The sequence below is a fragment of the Vitis riparia genome, chromosome 18, assembly GCF_004353265.1.
Source record: "Vitis riparia cultivar Riparia Gloire de Montpellier isolate 1030 chromosome 18, EGFV_Vit.rip_1.0, whole genome shotgun sequence".
Taxonomy (NCBI): Eukaryota; Viridiplantae; Streptophyta; class Magnoliopsida; order Vitales; family Vitaceae; genus Vitis; species Vitis riparia.
Genome location: NC_048448.1, coordinates 11,667,824 through 11,691,479, shown reverse-complemented (window position 1 = coordinate 11,691,479; position 23,656 = coordinate 11,667,824). Strand labels below are relative to the sequence as shown.

Genomic DNA, 23,656 nt, shown 5'->3' with positions numbered 1-23,656 from the left:
TTTAAGAGTCTTTTACAGATTGAGAAAAATGTGTTTGTTATTTTCTTCTCTGGAGAAAGAGTGAAGAACAAAATTCTGAAAATATGTGATGCTTTCGGAGCAAATCGTTACCCGTTTATGGATGACCTTGGTAAACAATATCAGATGATCACAGAGGTATGCATTTTTTTTCTTTTGTCAGATTATCATCCTATTTTAATTTAAATCATCATATTGCTGCAACTTGTCTAATACTTTTTTTTTTTGATAGAGCAACTCGTCAATTCCTTAATATTGCTTTAGAACTTCTGTCTTTGGATAAATGTCTATTCACTCCAGTTAAAAGGAAAATCGATGCTGAATATTTTTTTTGCCCTAAATCCTGTCCTGAGTGCACCATCTCTCTTCCTGTTCCACATTCTTACTATTGACTACCACACCTAAATCATAACGAACTTGAATCAAAATTTGAAAGGAAACAGATGCTTTTCACCTCTGATTGGAGGGTAGGATTTTCTCAATTGGCGCATGGAAAATTTTACTGTCATAGATTTCCATAATTCCCTCGCCAAATAGACTCTAAGAAATCTCTATAAGTGGGATTACTTAGGTTTGTCTGTCTTTATTGGTGTGCCTCATATAAATGCCATTAGAATTTTTTGCTAATTTTACTAGTAGCTATGAAATGAGGAAATCTCTGTAATAGCTCCAAAGCATGCCAATTAGTGCGTTAGATTTGTTTACTCAGATCTTGGGTAGCATATGGTGATAAAATAAATTTAGTTTATTCTGTTTTACATAGCAGTGAGATGATTTTAGATGGTTGTCCTATTATCCTCTGTTTTTGTTATAATTTTTTTGTTGCTGATATATGTCAGAATTTTCCAAAACTTCACCTTGCTTATGCATCAATGATTAGAATTAGCTCTTTTTTCAAGACAAACAGAACCAATGAAAAATATTTATTCAAGTTTGGTAATAAATGACCTTTGTGCATTGTAGTTTGCATGAACACTAATGACTCCATTCAGTTAAATGTATTTGTGCATATTTTGAACTTATTATTATTGTTGTTGTTGTTCTTCTTCTTATATTAATATTATTATTATTGTTATCATCATCATCATTACTATTGTTATGATTAATTGTTGTTGTTATCATTGTCTTTTTTATTTTTATATTCTCATCGTTTTCCCTTTCCTTATCCATTGTTGACCTAAATAGTAATGACAGTCAAAACAACAACGGTTGAGATGAATCTGATCATAGGATTCCTCTGATATATGGTTTTGCTAAATTGGCATAATGGCTTATTGTAGAGGAGATGGATCAATACTCTTGTTCTAGGGAATCCATCCATTGTTTCCTTATCAGCTTAGTTGAATGATTAACTAGATAGTAAAACTTCACAACTAGATTATTTAAGGAAGAAAGTATAGGTTAGCTTTGTTTGGTATAGTTTTTTGGTAATCTAGAAGCACTTCCTGGCCGTTAAGGTGCTTTGGAGCATATTGGTTAAAATAAAAACACAATCAGAAGAATTTGGGCTTAGACAATGAAGCTGGGTTGAGATGATTTTACCAGAAGAGATTCCAAATTTTTTATAGTTTTATTTTGGATATTTAACTCCTTTCTACATAGCTGTATTACATATCTGGAATCATGCTAATTTTCAGTTAATGTGATGTGTCCTTAGTGGCTTGAATCTTACTAAGAAAAATATTTTATATGTATTAACCTACACTAGTGGTAATTTGTGGTTCTGGGATCATGTTATTTTTCTTATGTGGGATTCAGTGGCAGGACAGTTTGAGGAGGGTGCTCTTGTGGCCTGGCTCACTGGCAAGTGAGTGAGTTGGGGAAGGAGGAGGTTCTAGGTTTTTTCCCATGTAGTCCAAAAAGAAAACACCCATAAAAAATTAAAAAATTAAAAATAAATTCTTGTGGTGAAAGGGAATATGTGGTCTTTAATGCTATATGTGATACTTGTCCCCTTACTTTTTTTTGGCAGAGAAATATCTTTTACCAAAATAAAATTGTGAAAGGGGGAACCATTGAAAGAAGAAAGGTTGAAAGATAAGGGTACTTTTGACAGAAGTTAGTAACATTTGTAAGACTGGAAGCAAGTATTACTAGTTGGATTGCTTTTTATGTTCATTAATGATGCCATGGTGATGCAAATAAACTGTCTTCCTTGTCTGCATCAAGAAGGTAGACCGGAGAGAGTAATCTTTTTTGTTTGATTGTATACAAAGCCTTGATTACAGTCTCAATGCAGTCTCAATTTTGTAGCCATTTTCATAGGTATCCAGAAGACTTTTAGAGCTGAAGACTACTGTAGATGCTGGACTTCTGCACTGGAGCAATTTGTTGCAGACAATTGGCCATCAATTTGAGCAGTGGAACCATTTGGTTAGTCTCACTTGTTTTGCTAAGTAGTCTCCATTTTTTGAAACAAGGGCATCTACTTTCTCCCTGGTGTGGGACTGGATGTGAGAGAAATTTTCTTCTGTTGAGGATATGCAAACTGATACTTGTTCAGTTGCTAAACTTTGTTTCTTTCAACCTATGAAGGTGAAGAAGGAGAAATCCATTTACCACACCTTAAATATGCTCAGCATTGATGTGACAAAAAAGTGTCTGGTGGCAGAAGGGTGGTGTCCTGTTTTTGCAACAAATCAGGTATTCCTTTCATGTGAATTACTTCTCGGTTTTCACACAGAATAATTATATTATTAAATCTTTATGAATTGATTATATGCATCTTGATTTTTCAGATCCAAAATGCATTGAAGCAGGCAACCTTTGACAGCAACTCCCAAATTGGGGCCATATTTCAGGTTTTGCATACAAAGGAATCACCACCTACCTATTTTCGCACTAATAAATTCACTTTGCCTTTTCAAGAAATCGTGGATGCATATGGGTGAGTTAATTTGAGATTATTAACGGTTAGATGTGTACAGTCTGTCTAAGTTTAAAGGTTCGTTTCTTGATTTCTAAATTGCATCTTTGTTTGAGTTGGAAATCTATATTTGAAGCTTTTAAGAATATGGTAGAGTATTCCAAATTTCCTAGATATATGATGATTTTGGAAAATCTTATAGCATTGGAGTTCTAGGGCCCGTTTTAAAGAGGATCTCTCATATAGACTTATATAGTTGAAAGAAAGCCTTTTTGTCCTTAACAACCCTAGAATAGTTGTCTACCATCAAATAGGTGATCCAGGGTTTCAATCTTTTAATGTTTAAGGAGAGGAACAAGGAATAAAATTTATAATATCACCTAGCAATTCTCAATGGTGGAACTCTATTGATTTTCTTCAAGGAATGTAAAGAAAAAACTTAATATTATCAAATCAATACTTAATCTCGTTTTACATTAATTAACCTTATTTATAGGCTTAGAAAACCCTAGAATTTGAATAAAACCATGAAAAAAATGAACGTAACCTAATGTAGCAAATTAATTAAGACTCTTATTCCTTTCCCACAACTATTAAATCTTCTAAAGAATTAAAATAAATTAAAACTTTATTTTTAGAATAAAAAGCTTTTTGTAATAAAAGTCTCTATTAAAGAAGACTTCCGGATTCTATTTTATCTTAGAAAACAAAAGGTTTAAAACTTGCAAAATTACCTAAATACCGTTAATTAAGTAATTTAGGATATTTTTATTCTTTTATTCATTTCTTAAGTAGATTTTGGAGATTCATCCTCATTTGTATTTGAGTTTTTAAAATTTGGAAGTCTTCTTTATCATAAACTTTTATTACAAGAAGTTTCTAATTTTAAAACTGAAGTTTTTGTTTTCTTTTAACTTTTTAGAAGATTTAATAATTTTAGGAAATAAATAGGGGTGCTAATAAGAAACAACATAAGTTAGGTTTACCTTTTTTATAATTTTATTTAGCTTTTAAGGTATTCTAAAGTATAGAAATAAGAATAATTGATGTAAAACTGATTAAAAATGATTAATGATGAATGATAATAAGTTCTTTTTCATACCTTTTAATTTTTAATGGTAAAACTCCATTGCTTTTTTTTTTAGGTGAGATTTCTAGAAGGCCTTTTCCTATTTTGATTTTATTATGTTATTATTTTATTCTTGTTCCCCTCCATAAATCATAAAGATTGAAGCTCTAGCAACATACACACCTACTCGACTATAGACAACCACTCTAAGGTAGTCTTAAAGCTTAAAGTAGGTTTGATCTTTGAAATTTTTTTTGTGAGGCATATGGCCTTTCTAAGCAAATGTTTGTGGAGGTAAGGTTCACACTCAAATGATCGAGTATTAGGATGCTATATTATGTTCTTTGGTGGCTCATGGAGGTACCGTGCACCAGGTTAGCAAGATTTTGCTAAACCATATGATCGAGCGCAAACCTGGACAAGCATTTCCCTAGGAAATGCATTATCATCTAGTCTTGGTCATCCACCTTGAAGTGGGCATGTTAAACGTGTACTATGTTATGTGTAACACGAGTTTAATGACTCCCTTAAAATGAGAATACAAATGCACATATAAAAGAAAACGGGTCTTCGCCTTCTCACAAAGACGAAGTTCGAGTATTGAGGGACGCAAAAAGGCAATTGGCAGAGTATTTTTTCTATTATAGGTTTACCCATGATGAGTGGACATGCAGAGGGGAAGATCCCGATATAAGAAACAGAACAGAGAACAAATAATTTTTCTAGAGAAACAACACTTGACACTATCTGTGAGTATCAAAAAGAAAAAGTCTATTTCACACAATGATTTCTGGAGAGAGATCGGATGATATCCCAATGACCACAAAAGAAAGGTTACTGCAGCTTGAAAGAAATTGAGCGAACTATTGGAGGAGCATTGGAAACAAGTGGAGGCACTCTTATTCACTATGGAATGCTTTCAATGGGAAAATGAAATCCCTAAAATCGTTGCCATGGCTCGAATCCCATAGTACATACCAATTCCCATTAGATTTGTAGATCCCAACCTTCATTCCAACTGGCTGCACCCATTGAAGAATACACAAAGACCCCTAAGCTAGTTGGTATGAACAAACGAGGATCCAAGCCAGAACAATCAGCTCCACTGGAAAACGATAGTAATTCATATTCTAGTATTAAGCAGACTAGCAAAAGTTTAGCACGAAGTAGTACACACGCTCTCAAATGTAATCCCGTTCCTAGAGTAGGATAAACAATTTGTTGGGATTGAACCCCTAAAAGTGAGACATGATATAACAAAGTTAAATTTAATTTTCCTCTTGTTATTTCTTTGGTGTGTTGACTTTAATTTGAACATTCAACGCATGTCTCTTACATTGTACATGACTTGAGTGCATTAGGAGTTGCACAAAAGATACAAGTCATTGGTCTTTTATTAGTAGATAAGTAGTTCATAGTCAATTCATGGATTTGGACAATCCTGTAAAGACTGTAGTGCACTATCTCCTAATTGAAAGGATGACTTGTTTTGGCCGTTGGGATGAGTTTCCCATAATGAGTGTACTAGTGTATGTAATGCACACTGGACAAGACTTATAGTGAATCATGACGTAAGACTATCAATTATCATGATTTATCAGGTTATTATACTGCATGAACTCTCAACCTTGAGAAGATATTGAGCTTATGTTAAAATCAATAAGAAGTTTTAACTTATGGGTGAGATCCTAAAGTGGTTATATATTCTTGTGGATTGGGTTACTATTAATGGAGGTTAATGGTAATAAGTATTCTCAATATAGATACCATGATATCTCATGAGATTAAGATAGTATATTCCCTTGGGTAATCCAAAGGACATGTGATCATGAAATCTGTGGCGTCACAGTAATTCTTTAAGTGAAATTTAACATATGCTAAGAGCTAGATTATGTCATTTGATCACATAATAAGTGAAATTTGTAACTTAAGGATTGAAGTAGTCTTGATAGGTGATAATACTACCTTGCTAGATTACGAACACCAGTTCATGGGGAGTCTACATGCAGCGGACAGTAAGTCATGGATTCAAATTTCATTTTGTTGTTATTTACATAGGGTACTAGAGTGCGGTTGATTCTCTTTAGTGAAATGTTGAATCAACTTTAGAATTGGATTCTTAGGGAATTAGTACTCCTATGGGTCCTAGTGGTCCCCACTCTAAAGTGTATATACCATGATGACACAACTTATATACCTAGTGGTCCCCTAAAAGCAAGACATGATATAACCAAGTTAAATTTAATTTTCCCTTTGTTATCTCTTTGGTGTATTGACTTTAATTTGAACATTCAACTCATGTTTCTTACATTGTACGTGACTCGAGTGCATTAGGAGTTGCACAAAAGATACAAGTCATTAGTCTTTTGTAAGTAGATAAGTAGTCCATAGTCGGTTCATGGATTTGGACAATCCAGTAGAGTCTGTAATGCTCTATCTCCTAGTTGAAAGGATGACTTGTTTTGACCGTTGGGATGAATTTCCCATGATGAGTGTACTAGTGTATGTGATGCACACTGGATAGGACCTACGGCGAACCATGACACAAGACTATCAATTATCATGATTTATTAGGCTATTATACTGCATAAACTTTCAACTTTGAGAGAATATTGAGTTTATGTTAAAATCAATAAGAGACTTTCACTTATGGGTGAGATCCTAAAGTGGTTATATATCCTTATGGATTGGGTTACTATTAATGGAGGTTGGTGGCAATAGACATTCTCAATATAGATACCATGATATCTTATGGGATTAAGACAGTATATTCCCTTAGGTAATCCAAAGGACATGTGATCATGAAATCTGTGGTGCCACAGTAATTCTTCAAGTGGACTTTGACATATGCTAAGAGTTAGATTATGTCATTTGAGCACATAATAAGTGAGATTTATAACTAAAGGATTGAAGAAGTAATCTTGATAGGTAATAACATTACCTTGCTAGATTACAAACATCAGTTCATGTGGAATCTGCATACAATGGACAGTAACTTACGGATTTGAACTTCATCTTGTTGTTATTTACATAGGGTACTAGAGTGCGATTGATTCTTTTTAGTGAAATGTTGAATCAACTTTAGAATTGGATTCTTAGGGAATCAGTACTTCTATGGGTCTTAATGGTCCCACTCTAAAGCTTATATACCATGATGACACAATTTATGAGAGTTGAATTGACTCTAGATTTACTCTTGTGCATAAGGGCACTTTGATAATTATACAAGGTTGCCCAAAGGATAGTTATACAAGGTTGCCCAAAGGTCTTTAGATTAGGTTAATTGATTAATTAGATAGTCTCGTAAGTTTAATTAATCAATTAAGACTTATTTTGGACTATATTAAGTGACCTAAGTCTTATTAGGTTCAAGTCATTTAAGTCCACTAGGAGAACCTATAAATAGCCCCTTAGGAGTTAGGATTTCCATTACTTTTTTATGGGACCCGTCTTCCACCTTTAAAAAGAGAGAGAGGCATAGCTTCCTCATTTCCAAAGCCCATACTTTATAGTGCCAAGATTGTGGTTCAAGTTGTTGGGCAGAAGATCTTGGGTGTATAAGACCTTGAAACATGTTCTTCACCGCCAGAAAGTGATATGGGAACATCTAGATCCAAGTATAAGTATTATATTTCTAGATATTTATTCTAATATAGTTTTTATAGTCATATTTTATGTTGCGATAGATTTAGAGAAACCTATGATAGTTTGCACACACCCTACAAGATTCAGGGACAAGGAATGGAGAAATCCGGATTTACCAATAGGTGATTGCACTTATATTTTTTTATTTTCTTCTAGGTGATTTGGGTAAAAAGAAATTTTAGATATTATAAAGATCTGGATCTATGGATTCACTATGAAACTTAGAGGGCATTTGTTTTTTTAGCTTTTTGCTGAAAGCAATTTGCTTTCAGACTTTTAGTCGTTTGTTTTTTTTACTTTTTTATGATTTATTATAAACTTTTTGTTGAATAAAAAAAACCAAAATATTTGGCTTTTTCTAAATGGAAAAAGTAACATGTTGGTTTTATTTTACTTTTTAATGTTTAATAGAAATAAATTTTTAAAAAAATAAACAACCTAATACTTAACACTATTAAGCATTAAAATTCTATTTAGAATTAAGTAAAAAAAACAAACACCACCTTAGTCTTCTTTTTTTGCTAATCTTAGGCCTTGGTTTGTCCTAGAGATGGCAAACCTTAGGTTTTTTTTTTGGGTAACTTGGCTTGGCTCACCTTAAATGGGTCAAGTTTAAGAAAATTGCACTTTAAGTTTGGGTAAACCATTGGTATAAGGATTGTTTTGAAACCTAGTGCACAGTTGTGCTTTTGTCAATCCACCATACCTTAGTTATATAGATGGAATGATATTTTGCCCTTTTTCATTTTGAAGCATACTTGTATTTAGAGATATGGGGTAGTTGAGCAAAATTGCAATAATATTGAGGGGAATCCTTGTATGAGGCAATGAATCCAAAATAATGGAACTTTTCAAGAATTGAGGTTGGATTTATGTTGCAAATCTATAGAACTTTCCCGTTCCTATCTTTAACAAGGCAGAAATTTCTTTGTAATATCAGTCCTATTTAGAATATACCATTGCACATTTTAGCACAAGACAATTGCTTCTTTAAACTTAGTATTATCCCCCAACTAATTGACATAGAACTCAAGTTGATAAGCAATATCTAAAACATGACTAAAAACTAGAAAAGGAAAGGACAAAACCATCTAACTTGACCCAAGTTGGTACCAAATTAGGGCAAGGTAGGGAAATGATCCAATGTCCTTAGTAGGCCCACCTTAATCCACCCACACCTTTGCAGGTTTGGTGTAAGCTATGAAATTGTTTTTTTTCCATGAGGTAAGGTTGATATAAGGGTGAACCATTCAAAGTCTACCTCATTGGCATCCTTAGTTTCTCTAGCTTTTGTTTAGGTTTAAATGAACATAATCTATTTGGATTGAAGATTTGCCGATTTGCTTGCATTGGAGGTTCTTGTAAAATAGAAACCTTTTCCACACATGGTTCAAAGTTACGGTATCAGTAGTTAACTTTGAGGATCCCAAAGCATATTAGTCTCGGTGTATTAGCTTGATATCAGACGATACGCAAAATAAGATAATTAAAATATTCAAAAAATTATAAAATATTATATAAAAAAATAGGTACAATTAAATAAGTTCAAAAAAATTAATACAACAAAATTGTCTCATATTTAACATTATTTATGATAATACTAAGAATAAAAAATTATTTTATTTCAAATATAATAAAATTTTTACTAAAAAACAAAATACAATAATCAATTCCATGATGAATGACGAGGAGACTCAAAATCATCATCATCAAATATAAATATAAATTAAAAAATTAAAAATATAATCTCTATATAATATAACATAAATATATTTAATATCATCCATAATATTATGATTAAATCCCATTCCATACCATCCATATAAATGGATTTTTCTTTATCAAATTGAAACTCAATTTCTACTTTTCCAATAAATATATTTTATACCATAAATAATTTTACCAATGAATAATATGTTATATGGTCATACCATGCTTATAAAAAATCCATATAAATTAATAGTTTACCAATTTCAACTTGCATTATACACATACAATTCATATAAAATTATAAATTTACCTTCCATCATACGCATATCATCCATATAAAATTATAAATCCATATAAATTAAGAGTTTACCAATTTTAGCTTCCACCATACACATACTATCCATATAAAATTATAAATTTACCTTCCATCATACACATCATCTATATAAAATTATAAATCCATATAAATTAAGAGTTTACCAATTTTAGCTTCCACCATACATATACTATCCATATAAAATTATAAATTCATATAAATTAATTGTTTACCAATTCCAGCTTCTACCATATTAGCATCCATATAAATACATGTAATTAAATCTTCAACTTTACCAATTTGAGCTTCAAGCCTTCCATCCACACACACCGTGACTGTCGCTTCAAGCCTTCCACCCACACATAGTCACACACCATGATTGTCGGCACCCACGACTGGAGGGAGCTGATTGTGAGGGTTGCTTTGCCAGCATTTAGTCGCCACCATCGGCACACAAAATCTCCTACACTCTAGCAATGCTCAATTTATGGTCAGGTAAGTAAAATGAAATCTGTGTGCTCTCATCCTTTGCTGATTTCTCATTTTAAAGACTTTCGAAAGGGCCATGGGTTGGTTTCAATTTGTTTTTTTTTTCTTCTTTGATGTTCTCATTGATGGGTTGAATGATTCAGTTTCAGAATCATGAGTATTTTCTTTTGAAGAGGAATCTTTGATTTCTCTGAAAATATTTTTATTTTTGTTGTGATGGGAAATAAAAGAGAATCTCTGTATTGTTTGGGAATTTTTTTATAACCTACTCGAGTCGGCCGAGTTAACTTGGAATCTCAACCAAGTTATCCTAGTTTTTTTTTGATAGGCAAAAGCACAAAGATATATTAGAGAAAGGGAGCTTGAAAGGCAACCCAGAGCATACAGGGAGTATACAAGAGACACCTAAAACAAGCAACAAAAACACAAGCACTCACCGGCCCTCAATGTTGAGTTTGTGCATTATATCCAAGGATAAAACTATCGGTTTCGATGAATATATTTGTAGTTGAATTTTACGGATGTATTGGGAAATATCGATGAATATTCTAACATAAAATATCAGTGAAACAAAAATTAATCAAAACTCATGAAAATGTTGAAAAACTTCAAAAAATAATAGAAAAATAATAATACATGTATTAAAGTTGTTTTAATGAACAAATTGACATATGTATAATAAATTTGTAATATTAGACAGATATACTCAATAAATAATAATATATTGAATTTGAAAACATATTAATATTAAATGACAATATATTTCATTTGGATACATTGAATGGTAAAAAAGAAATGATGATATATATATTTATATATAATATACTCATGTAATTGAAAACTGTTAAAGGATGTTCACTCCACTGGTGCGTTGTGAAATCTCAAACGTGTATATATGCATATATACTCATGTAATTGAAAATTGTTAAGGAATGTTCATTCCATTGGTGCATTGTGAAATCTCAAACATGAGAACTTGGTTTCATATCCTTGTCCTTGCTTTTAAGGTGTTTTTTGCTTTAACACCTTAAAAAGAATCCCACAAGAAACAACCACCTATTTAATAAGGTGACCTTTGTGAGCCATCAACTAATTGTGCTAAATGGGCCATGGGAAAATATAGGCCCCAGTTTAGGCCTTAAAAGGATAAAAATAAATTTTAATATAAAATGATAAATGTGATGACGTGTTAGTAAATTGAAAAATCGACTATATTATCGAAAAATTGGTAAAACATCGGTGTTTCACTAATAACGCAGAAGATATATCATCAAAAATGAAGAAAAATTTTGAAAAATCGAAGAAGGATATATCGGTACCACTTATTGTCTCTGTTATCTCTGATACCTGATATATCAATGCAAAATCTGCAATATTTATCGATTTTTTCGTCCATGGTTGTATTGTAATTGGTATTGGACTCGTTGCGGCCAACATCAAGGTGGATACGACTTGACAGAGTTGTATCGGACTCGGCCGATACTTTGAACCTTGCTTCCACAATTTTAATTTCAATTATTACTCTATAGGTAGTCCTAAACAACTTAGGATTGTAGGTGTCTTTAGAAATCTTAGATATGTCATGATTAAGGCCTTCTATAAAAGTGCTAAAGAAAGACAAGTCATTGAGTTTGAAATCTATGCTTTAATGGAAGGTTTGTATGGTAATTATTGGATTTAGTGTTTGAAGTATCGAGTCGTATCCACCTCGACGCTAGCCATGATAAGTCCCATACCAGATACTATACAATCCACAAACTTGACATTGAATTGGTAAGACTCAAATGACTCGGTTGAGATTTCGAGTTAACTCGACCGACTTGGTTAGGTTACAAAAAAAAATCCCAAAGAATATGAAGATTCTCTTTTCTTTCCCATCACAACAAAAATCAAAATATTTTCAAAGAAATCAAAGATTCTTCTTCAAAAGACAATACCTGTGATTTTGAAACTAAATCTTTCAACCCATTAATGAGAACATCAAAGAAGAAAAAGAAAAAGAAAATAAATTGAAACCAACTTGTGATCTTTTTGTTAGTCTTTAAAAGGAAAAATAAAAAAATGACGAGGGTACACAGATTTCATATTTACTTGCCTAACCACAAATCGAGCATTGCCAAAGTATAGGAACTTTGGTGCGCCAGTGATGGCAACTTGACGCCGACGAGGCAACCCTCACAATCATCTCCCTTTGGTTGTGGGTGCCGATAGTTGTGGTGTGTGACTATGTGTGGGTGGAAGGCTTGAAGCAACAGCTGTGGTATGTGTAGGTGGAAGGCTTGAAGCTGAAATTGGTAAATTTGAATATTTATTTACGTGTATTTATATGGATGCTGGTATGGTGGAAGCTGAAATTGGTAAATTGTTAATTTATATGGATTTATAATTTTATATGGATGATATGTATATGATGGAAGGTAAACTATTAATTTATATAGATTTATAATTTTATATGGATTGTATGTGTATGGTGGAAGCTGAAATTTGTAAACTATTAATTTATATGAATTTATAATTTTATATGCATGGTATGATTGTATAAGATATTATTTATTGGTAAAATTATTTATGGCATAAAATCTATTTATTTGTAAGGTAGGAATTGAGTCCCAATTTGGTAAAGAAAAATGCATTTATATGGATGGTATAAGATAAGATTTAATGATAATATTATAAATGATATTAAATATATTTATATTATATTATATAAAGATTATATTTTTAATATTTTTTTAATTTATATTTATATTTGATGATGATGATTTTGAGCTCTTTTGACATTCAACAAGGAATTGATTATTGTATTGTATGTCTTTTAGTAAAAATGTTATTATATTTGAAATAAAATAATTTCCATTTTTAGCATTATCATAAATAACTTTCAACAGATGTTTTTATAAATATTTAAATAATGTTAAATATGAGATAATTTTTTTTTTGTTTTTTAATTTTGTTGAGCTTATTTAATTGTGCCTTTTTTTTTATAATTTATACAACATATTCATAATTTTTTGAACGTGCTAATTATCCTATTTTGCGTGTTTTTCGATACCGAGTCAATACACCGAGACTGATACGTTTTGGGACCCTCCAAGTCAGTTATTGATACCGCGACTTTGAATCGAGTGTGGAAGATGTTTCCATTATACAAGAATCTCCAATACAAACAAATAGACAAATGTTTAATCCAATCAGATCATGTTCATTTAAACCCAAACAAAAGCTAGAAAGTAAGGATGTCAATGAGGTAGACTTTGAATTATTCACCCTTATATCAACCTTACCTCATAGAAAAAAAATAATTTCATAGCTCAGACCAAACCCTTAAAGGTCTGGGTGGATTAAGGTGGGCCAACTAAGGACATTGGATCCTTGCCCTAATTTGGTACCAACTTGGGTCAAGTTAGATGGTTTTGTCATTTCCTTTTCTAGTTTTTAGTCATGTTTTAAGCATTGTTTATCAACTTGAGTTCTCCATGTCAGTTGGTTGGGGGACAATACTAAGTTTAAAGGAGTAGGTCTCTTGTGCTAAAATGTGCAATGGTATATCCTAAATAGGACTTGACATTACAAAGAAGTTTCCGTCTAGTTAAAGATAGGAACAAGAAAGTTTTGCAGGTTTGTAACATAAATGCAACCTCAATTCTCAAAAAGCTCCATTATTTTGGATTCATTGCCTCATGCAAAGATTACCCTTAATATTATTACATTTTTGCTCAACTGCCTTGTGTTTGTAAATACAAGTATACTTGAGAATGAATAAGGGCAAAATATCATTCCATCTATATAACTAAGGTAGGGTGGGTTGACAAAAGCACAACCGTGCTCTAGGTTTCAAAACAATCCCTATACCAATGGTCTACCAAAACTTAAGTGCAATTTTCTCAAACTTATCCCATTTAAGGTGAGCCAAGCTAAGTTACCCAAAAAAACCTAGGTTTTGCCATCTCTAAGGCTAAACAAGGCCCAAAATTAGAAAAGGAAGAAGACTAAGTTTCATAGTGGGTCCATAGATCTAGATCTTTACAGTATCTAAAATTTCTTTTTACCTAAATCACCTAGAAGAAAATAAAAAATTACAAGTACAATCACCCATTGGTAATTGCCACAGGTTGGGTTTATGAAAGGATGCAAGTTCTATGGAAGTTAGATGCTTAAGGGCACAAATCTATCAACTTGGCTAGAACTGAGGTGTTCTTTCTCTTGGCTAAAGGTATCAACCAGAGAGGTGTCATGATTAAAATCTTCTCCAAAAATGTTAAAGAGGGATTCACCATTGAGGCTGAAATTGTTACTTGATTGGAATATTTTTCCCTTGCAAGCATGTTGGCTATGGACATTATTTAGTTACGAAGGGCTTGATAATGGTCATAGCTAAACATGACGCCTTCTTTTTGTGCTCTTTTGGTATAGGACAATCATAAGGTGGTTCTCTACAATCTAACAAGGTGGTTTAGGGCCATGCTTTTGAGATTTTAGGAGGGGAACTAGGAATTAAGGTGATAGTGGAGAAATAGGAAAGTGAAAAAAGAAAGAAAAGATAGAGAAGAGATAGGATAAACCTAAGATTCTCATTAGTGCCTTCTAAGAGTCTCACCTAGTGGAGAATTATAGAACCTCACTATTAGAATATGCTTATTATTTCTTGTTCTCCACATTAAACAACTATTTTTATAGGTATTAGGTGACCAATATATATATATATATATATATATATGCATGTGTGTCTACTAAAAAGGAAACCTAATTGATATGGCTACTCATGAGAACTCTTAATTGTTCCCTTAAGTTCTTAAATCTTCCAAATCATTGAATTAAAGGAAACTTGGGATGAGGATATGGCCATGGTGTGGCAGAACTGTTTATATATATATATATATATTGCGGGTTGAACAGCAGTGTACCTGAAACTCAAAAATATAATGCTAGGATGGGATTCTTTGTCGCATATTGAAGAACTGAAAATAAGTTTCACAATAGCAGGGAATGATTTGGTCCTGGCATGATAATCCCCCTTATTACCTGTTTACCGGATCATATAATTTTCTTCACCTTAGTTGGTTTTTATTTTGTTATGATTCTTTCAACTTCATAGGTTTAGACATGGATGCAGGGAGCTGTCACATTGATTGATGATAATAGTAAGAGCAAGACTAAAAACAGCATTACTTGTTTAGATGTGCATAATAAAGTATATATTTATGATTCTTGTTTGTAGCTGCAACAGCTCATTTGTCCTAGTTCAAATGTTGAAGTTTAGATATTTTACACATGTTAAGTCACTTAATTTTTGGTCTCTGAAATACAGCCATGTAATCATAGTAGATTTTTCCCTATTCCACTAATTCATATTTTTTTCAATCTTAGATGATTGGTTTACTTGTTATTTTTCAAATGGTATTGCCCTATAGAAGTACTTGGCTAAATGTTTAAGTGGCATCATCCAATAGTAGAGATCAACTAATTCAATAATATTTCAGGGTGGCCAAGTATCAGGAAGTGAATCCTGGTGTATACGTGATTATTACATTCCCTTTCCTTTTTGCTGTAATGTTTGGTGATTGGGGCCATGGAATATGCTTATTACTTGCAACCTTATATTTCATTGTCAAGGAAAAGAAATTTTCTAGTCAGGTAATGTCCACTGGATTCTTGCTGGTTAACTATAAGCTTGATTACGTTTCGTGGAAATTATAGTCTATATCTCTCATATTAGTACCTGCAGTCATAATATAACCTTTGTTATCTTGACTTTATTGCTGTATTGTATTTTGGCTTAATTATTTTAGGCAGTTCTCTTTTTATATCAGATGAAGACATTCAAGTAGTATGAGTTGTTTTCCTCCTTAAGTATGTTCCAGGAACACTTGCAAGGAAGAGAATTTGGAATATATTTAGTATGATTTCTGAACTTTCAGCATATCTGATATGGGTTACAATGTGATAAGATCCAGGTTAGAGAACTCAGGAGGAGTGGACTCATGGCATTGCCTTTGCTAAGACTAACTACCAATTAGGCTCTAGGCAAGCTGTGGTACTCAATGAAAAGTGGTAACTCCTTCAGAAATGCAAAGGAGGTGTTTAAAACCTGGAGGTTCACCAATTAAAAGTGGTGTGAATTTATTTGCAAATTGAGGTTCCTTATGCATATTAATTGGACATTTGGGACATCAAAGTGGTGTGTACAACTCAAGTGCCTCTGAAAGAGAAATGTCTACCCCAAGAATTACATGATTGGGCTATTAATTGGACATTTGGTACAACAAAGTCATGTGAATTTACAACTTGAGGTTCCTTAGCAAGGATAAAGCATGCCCTAAGAATTATAGGATTAGACATTTAGATCATATAATTCCTAGAAGTAATCGTAGACATTAAAAATTTGGTAGGCCCAAATCACCTTCAAATCAAGAAATTGGAGTTTGACAAATGGCTGAATTTTTGGAGGGTACACGTGGGACCTAACTGATCAAGCATCATATGTTTTCCCAATGACGCATGGCAACATTTTGTTAGGCTATGAAATTAAGTCTAGCAAAATTAAAAACTAAATCAAATCAATGCCAAATCAAATTAAAGCTGAAAGAGAATAAAATTGTATATTATCTTATTGGAAGCCTTCATCAACTAAGGAGGAAATTACCAAAATTAGGGAATCATCATGCAAACTAAATCTTTGGAAATACCAATTGAATCCTAACTGCACCTATAAATAGAGGTGTGCTCCTTCAGTATAAGGATCTTTAGAAAAGTGAGCCAAGGAATCCTTAAAAGTCTACCTAAAGTTGCATGAGTATGTGGATTCCACATTATAAGTTTGTGAGAAAATAAGATGCACAACATGTGTGCCATTCTCCCACCCTCAATAGGAGAATGTGGAATGCACACTCAAGTTTGGGTGGAAGAATGACACGTGTGTGGAATCCATACGAGTTTGTGGATTCCATATTTGTAAGTGATTCAAGTTGTTTAAGCCTTTAAGAAAGAGAAAAATAAAGGAACCTCCCTTTCACACACTATTATTTTGTTATCAACAAATTCCATTCGAGAACAAAATACTCCAAGCCCATGATTACACCTAAGAGGAGATACTTTTCTCTTTTGTGGTAAAAATCAAAGGATTCACCATAAAGGGTTTTTACATGCTCTCTATTTTTTTATGGACACCTGGTATCCTTGTCATCTACTTCGCCAACCAAGGCCACCATCAAACCAATGGCTTCAAAGAAGACTCTAGTTGCATGCGTCAACAAAGGTGATGACAAGGCTGTCATTACACCATCGCACAACACCTCTATGGACCATATATCTTGTAGCAAATTGAAGATGCCCATTACACTTGCAATTGAAGCAAAGACATGCATTTTTGCCAAGTGGAAATGGTGGAAGCACACAACAAACACCAACCAGTCATCACCCCAGCTCAATGGGGGGAAAGGATTAAAATACTCCATTTAAGAAGTGTGTAGCGACCTTGAAGGACTTTGAGGAAAAGTCCTTTTCCTCTGCCTTTGATGCTAACTCTAGCACAAGTTTATTGTCACACACTTGAGTGTTTTCTAAGCTTATGTAAGACACCTGGATAACTTAAGTCACTTGACGTTGCTAAGTTAACTTTCCCCGATCTTAGCTTGCTATGTGAAGCCATGCACACGACTAAGCAACTAAGAATGACGAAGGAAGCAACACTAAGAGAATTTAAAAGAATGGGACTTGTATTATGCAAGAATGCCTTACAAGGTTAGGAATTCTCTCAAGTGCTTGGTGTTTTGGTCAAATGAGGTCATCCTCTATTTATAGGCACCTATGAAACTCTCTGGAACCCTTAAAAGTTCCTACTACTTTAGAAATATCTTAAACATCCTGTATAAATCCTACATACAAGGTATGTATAAGAGATATTTGGAACTCTTTAGAAATTTCCACACTTTTCCTTTATCTTTCATTCCTTGTGTAGAGTTGTGTGGATGTCCCTAGATTTCTCTAGAATCTTCTATACTCTTCCACTCGTAGATGACTTCAAGTAGTTCAAGAAGTTTCCTGCTCCCTTATATAAGTCAATTGAGGATCATTTTGAATAGGTTGTGACATTATGTCTTGGTTTACCAACTGGAATTTCAAAAGAAGAAGTGTGACCAAAACATTCTAACTCCACTCTTATGATAGTCAAGGAGAAAGATATGTCAATATCATTACTCATGAATAAAATTGAGGTGAAAAATGTGTGTTGATACTCGTTATGCATTGATGTCAGTGCAACTTTATTTTTCCTACAATTACAAGATATGATAACCAATACAATTAAGGCTCAGTACTATGGACCATCACATAGGTCTCTTTTCTACTGGAAGCTCTACACAAATAATATCGATAACTTGCACGTGCTTGCAAGTCTTCAACCTCCTAAATTTCAACAATTTGATGGAAATGGGAACCTTAAATAACATGTTACCCATTTTGTCAAAACCTATAACAATGTTGTTATAGAAGGCAACCTTCTCATCAAGCAATGTGTTTTCTCACTTTGAGGAAATGCCTTGGATTGGTGTATGGATCTTGAGTTTGAATGCATTGATAGTTAAGATCAAATAGAATGGGAATTCTTAAATTGCTTTTATAGTATTGGGCAAACTATGAGCATGATAGAGCTTGCTAACACCAAACAAAAATGATTGGTAGTGGTGGACTACATTGATCATTGACGCTCCTTAAATCTTGACTATAAGGATTGACTATTTGCGGCCTTGACAGTAGAGATGTGCTTACAAGGATATATTGTGGTTTGCTATACATCCTTCAACGGATTTGACCCTTCACTTTTGAAGGTTTAGCCACCCGAGCACATGACGTGAGGCTTAGCATAGCTAACTATGGTATAAAGAAAGACTTTATCGCTGAGCAAAGGGAGAGAAATGATGAGAAGAAGGCCAATAAGATCTTAAAAAGACTACTAAGGAGTTGATGATAATTAATAAGCCTCCTATTAAAATCTCCATGTGAGACAAAAGAAAAGAGAGCAATAAGGTAAAACTGATATAAAAAAGAGAAAGGCATCGCCCTACCTTGAAAAAGATGGGGGAGAAGAAATATCATTTTCTAGACTTGGATATGTCCAACATATTGGAAGACCTACTTAAAAAAAAGGTCATCGAGTCGCCTGAGTGCAAACTCCTTGAAGAGATGGGGCAAGTTAATAACCGAAGTACTCTAAGTACCACCAGATCATCAGTCACCCAATGGTAAAGTGTTTCACCTTAAAGGAGGTGATAATGAACTTTGTAAGATAAGGAAAGATCTAGTTGAACTTAGGGAGGAAAGTGGTGGAGTCCAACCATGCTACTCTTACCTTTGGGTATTTCAAACTCATACCTCTATAAGCCTTAATAAGACCACTCATGCTATCACACCTCAAACACCTGGGGCATCTTTTAGTACTAGCCAACCTAAAGCATCTGTCAATGTGGTGCTAGGAAATTATCTTAGAGGGGGCATTGTTGTGTAGCAAAAAAATGAAATAAAATATTAAAATCAATATTAAATTAAAAAATAAATATAAATGAACAATGCATTAACATAAAATAATTAATCATCATTCTCTTAAAAAAAATTATATTTTATATTTTTATAATAAGCTCGTTAAATAATTTTAATAAAATATGAAAAAATAATTTTAAAAATGTAAATTGTTAAATTACACACATAATCACATGTGGCTTACCAACTATGAATCTATGAAAATATCCAAAAATATTAGTTAAATATATATTATAATTAATTTTAAAGACTAATTTGAAACTAGACAAATTTAATAAAAATTCAAGAATTACACTCATATATATATATATATATATATATTATTGTTTTAAACCACTTAAGTTGGTCTTATTTATTTATATATTTATTTTGGTTCCTTAACTTATCAAGGATAACATTTAAAAAAAATTTAATTCTACTTCCAAATTTAAAGGCTCTTCATGGGTAAGTCAATTCTTTGTTTATTTATTTTTTTTTCTTCTAGTTTAGGGGAACAATGTAAGACTTTCTCTTTTTTCTCAAGGAAGGACCTGTTTATTTTTCAAGGTTTTAGGGGGTTACCAGCCCTCTCTAAACCTATAGTGGCTCCACCATTAACATCCATAATGCACAAATAGACTTTTCTCAATGAAGGACCTGTTTATTTTTCAAGTTTCCAATGGGTTACCTGGCCCCTCTATGCCTACAGTGGCTCCACCATTAACATCCATAATGCACAAGCAGAATTTGTGCAATGATGCTTCCATCCAACTCATGCATAATAGCGAGTTAACTATGGATGGTGAGGAAGGACGGACCTTGGTGACTCAGCGAAAACCCCGTAGGAACCAGTTGTCTCATCCACAACCCAATCCTTTTAGAAAGGAATATGCAGGTGAAACACTCATCGACACTCGAAAAGAAGAGAAAAAAGAAGCCAAAAAAGAAACAATTGGTGGTGCAAGTTGACAACCTCTCAAAGGAGAAACCTTTGACTCCCATCTCCCTAGGGGAGTACTTTCCCCCAGGATTCTTCAACAATGGAACTATTACAATCTGTGGTATGGTTTCCTGCTATGAAAACCATGATGAAGATGAAGCTAAGTAAAAAGAGGACACCCTTACTATTAGGTTGGACCAACCCAAAGAAGAGGAGGAAGAGGTAGTGGCAAGTCTAAATTGATTGCCACTAGATTTCAACATTCAAGAGTCATTACAAATTCCTAAAGAAATGAGAAGTACTCTGATTTGTACATTAAGAAAACCAAAACATTATGTTGCAAAAATAAATGAGGTAGACAAATGAAAAGGAAAATACCCTCATTGTGCTACATGTTGTGAGACCATCATCTTCACTGACAAGGATCTTCAACTAGGTTTAAACCACATAATGCAGGTGTTGTGTTTGTCACACCACAAAGTCAAATACTCCCATACTCATTGGTCTTTAGCGAGCCTTGTGCAAACAATGTTTTCAAGTATCAAGCCCTAATCATTGAGCATAAGGTTGGTGTTTTGCTAAACATAGTGGCATGTGGTTAGAAGTGTAGACTCCTTAACATTGGGCAGTTCTTAAATACCAGGAGCTAACTCATAATAGAACAGTCCCATAATAGGTCGTCCATTGATGTAGTAACAATCCAATAGGGAGATAGAGACTTCTATGGAAGTGTGGAGAGTGTTGGTAGTAGAACACTAACGGTCTCAAAAAGCTTTAACAGCGAGAGCATGGCTAATATAGCTGAATAAGGAGGCAAAGATGGCATAAAAAACTTTAGACTCCTTTAGTACCTTCCCATGACGGCTCAAGATGTACTCCACCTACTCCCAATACCCTATAGTGAAGAAAGATTCTCTAAGAGCCCTAAATGAAATGCCTTATGCAACCTCTCTTGAATCAATGCAATGACTTAAGTTATGTTGGATCTTGTCCTTAGTGTGATTACAAGAGTTTTATAAGTACTACATTGGGTACCTTTGTTTGGAAAGACTTTGGATGTCCAAGATGGGTGAGCTTGCAAAATACCACCCATAACCAAGAGAAGCCACGTGTTGAGTCCTCTCTTATTGAACCTCATACAACTTGAGAACTAAGAAGTGTCATATGTACTAAAAGATTTGTTCCTTCTTCAAGTTCATAGCACTCATCCTCAAGAATGGTGATAGTGTCCCTCTTAAAACACTTGAAGAAGGTCATCTTTTCTAAAAAAATGGTTAATGGTCTAAGTAAATAGTTAACTATTTGCTTGCATAGACCAAGAGAAGCCACGTGTTGAGTCCTCTCTTATTGAACCTCATACAACTTGAGAACTAAAAAGTGTCATATGTACTAAAATATTTGTTCCTTCTTCAAGTTCATAGCTCTCATCCTCAAGGATGGTGATAGTGTCCCTCTTAAAACACTTGAAGAAGGTCATATTTTCTAAAAAAATGGTTAATGGTCTAAGTAAATAGTTAACTATTTGCTTGCATAGACCAACAGTCACCGGTCCATCGTTGATTTTAGTAATGATGATGTAGCCAAAAAAAAAAAAAAAAGACAAAAAATAGAAAAAAAAAAAAGAGGAAAATTTTTTTTGTGTTCAAATATAGATGATAATTTTGAGAATACAATAATAGCAAAAAATAAGATAACTTCTAATACTAAAAGAACATAGTAGTACTAGCGAGTAGGATACTATTTGCAACATTAGAATAAGACAGTAGTATTGGAGAATAGGATACTACTCATCACACTAGAATGAAATGCATAGGAGAACATGAGACTACTCACAACATTGAAAGAATGCAATAGCATTAAAGAGTAGAGACTTCTCTTAACCTTGGAAGAATGCTATAATAAGAGACTTCTCACTAATTGTGTAGATGGTGCTTCTTGAAGATACACCCTTTATTTTTTAATAAATTAAGAGGAAAGTAAAAAAAAAAAAATATTTACTAAAAGAAGGAAGAAAAAATATCAAGAATAGGAAAATATTCCTGTTAACATGAAAGTTTTCTTTGACATCCCATAAGAGAGGAAAAAAATCTAGAAGTTTTATTTGTCATAAAGGAAGGAAATATTGGAAATTAGAAAACTTCCTATTAACATGAGAAAATTTTATGTGATAAAGAAAAAAAAGAACTTGAAGCCCTACATTGTGCACATGACAAGTACATGCATGTGCAATGCTTTGAAATGGGGATAATTCGTAGAAAAAAAAAAATTAGTGTGCCAAATCACCTTTAAATATTCTAGGAATCTTGGATTGCTCCATTCCCTGGCCCTGTATCTCGTAGAGTGCATGCATTCTATCCTAGCCTTATTTAGATTTAAGCACAACGGAAATATGGCATTAAAAAACCAATACTGATATTAGATCTAGAGATTAGAAAAACTATATTTGCGATCTGGATGTTCCCATATTAAATCTAATATTAAGAAGATGTCGAATCTGCGGCAATAGTCCACTGTAAAGCTCATCTACGCAACGATCTTTCACCTAATCTCTCTCTTCTTGGATTCTAGCACATGAGAAAGATGGGATCCTCCTCCTCTCTTGAGGGTGGCTAGGTATTTTCTCAATTTCTCTTTGGAAGAAGGTAGACAAAATGCCAAAATCCTGAGCCCAAAACTGTTAAGGAGGTTTAGATAGGGTTTTTTATGAGCTTAAGTGACTTGAGCCCAAACTAGGTTTAGGTTACCTAATCCAACCCACTTGAGTCCTAATTTATTAATTAATCTTAATAGGCTCCAATTAATTAATTTGTCCAAACCACCAATCCAAAAAGACCGTTCATATGATCTAGTACAATATTGCATTTTTGCCAAAATGCCCTTATGCATACTTATGAATTACAAACCCAAATCCCTCAAAAAAGATCTATCACCATGAATTAGAAGCTTGAACAAGGACCATTGGGACCCATAGGAAAATACTAGCGCTATCATAATCCAATTATGAAGTTGACTCAACATTCCATTAAAGAAAGTCGATTGCACTTCAGTATCTTATAAAATTATGAGACAAAGTTTGAGTCCCTAATTTAC

At 33.2% G+C, this 23,656-nt stretch overlaps 1 protein-coding gene across 3 annotated transcripts in view; it reads left to right on the top strand.

Annotated features, from left to right (window-relative positions):
• The window catches only part of LOC117907507 (V-type proton ATPase subunit a2-like), a 55,568-nt gene that overhangs the window by 4,002 nt on the left and 27,910 nt on the right, over positions 1 to 23,656 (top strand). For 2 of the 3 annotated variants that reach the window (XM_034821054.1, XM_034821056.1), the window contains exons 7-11: positions 19 to 156; positions 2,284 to 2,391; positions 2,554 to 2,661; positions 2,757 to 2,905; positions 15,594 to 15,747. In XM_034821054.1, coding sequence (XP_034676945.1) covers positions 19 to 156; positions 2,284 to 2,391; positions 2,554 to 2,661; positions 2,757 to 2,905; positions 15,594 to 15,747 — 657 coding nt within the window. The remainder of the gene's footprint in view (positions 1 to 18; positions 157 to 2,283; positions 2,392 to 2,553; positions 2,662 to 2,756; positions 2,906 to 15,593; positions 15,748 to 23,656) is intronic. The other variant, XM_034821055.1, reaches the window with a different exon arrangement.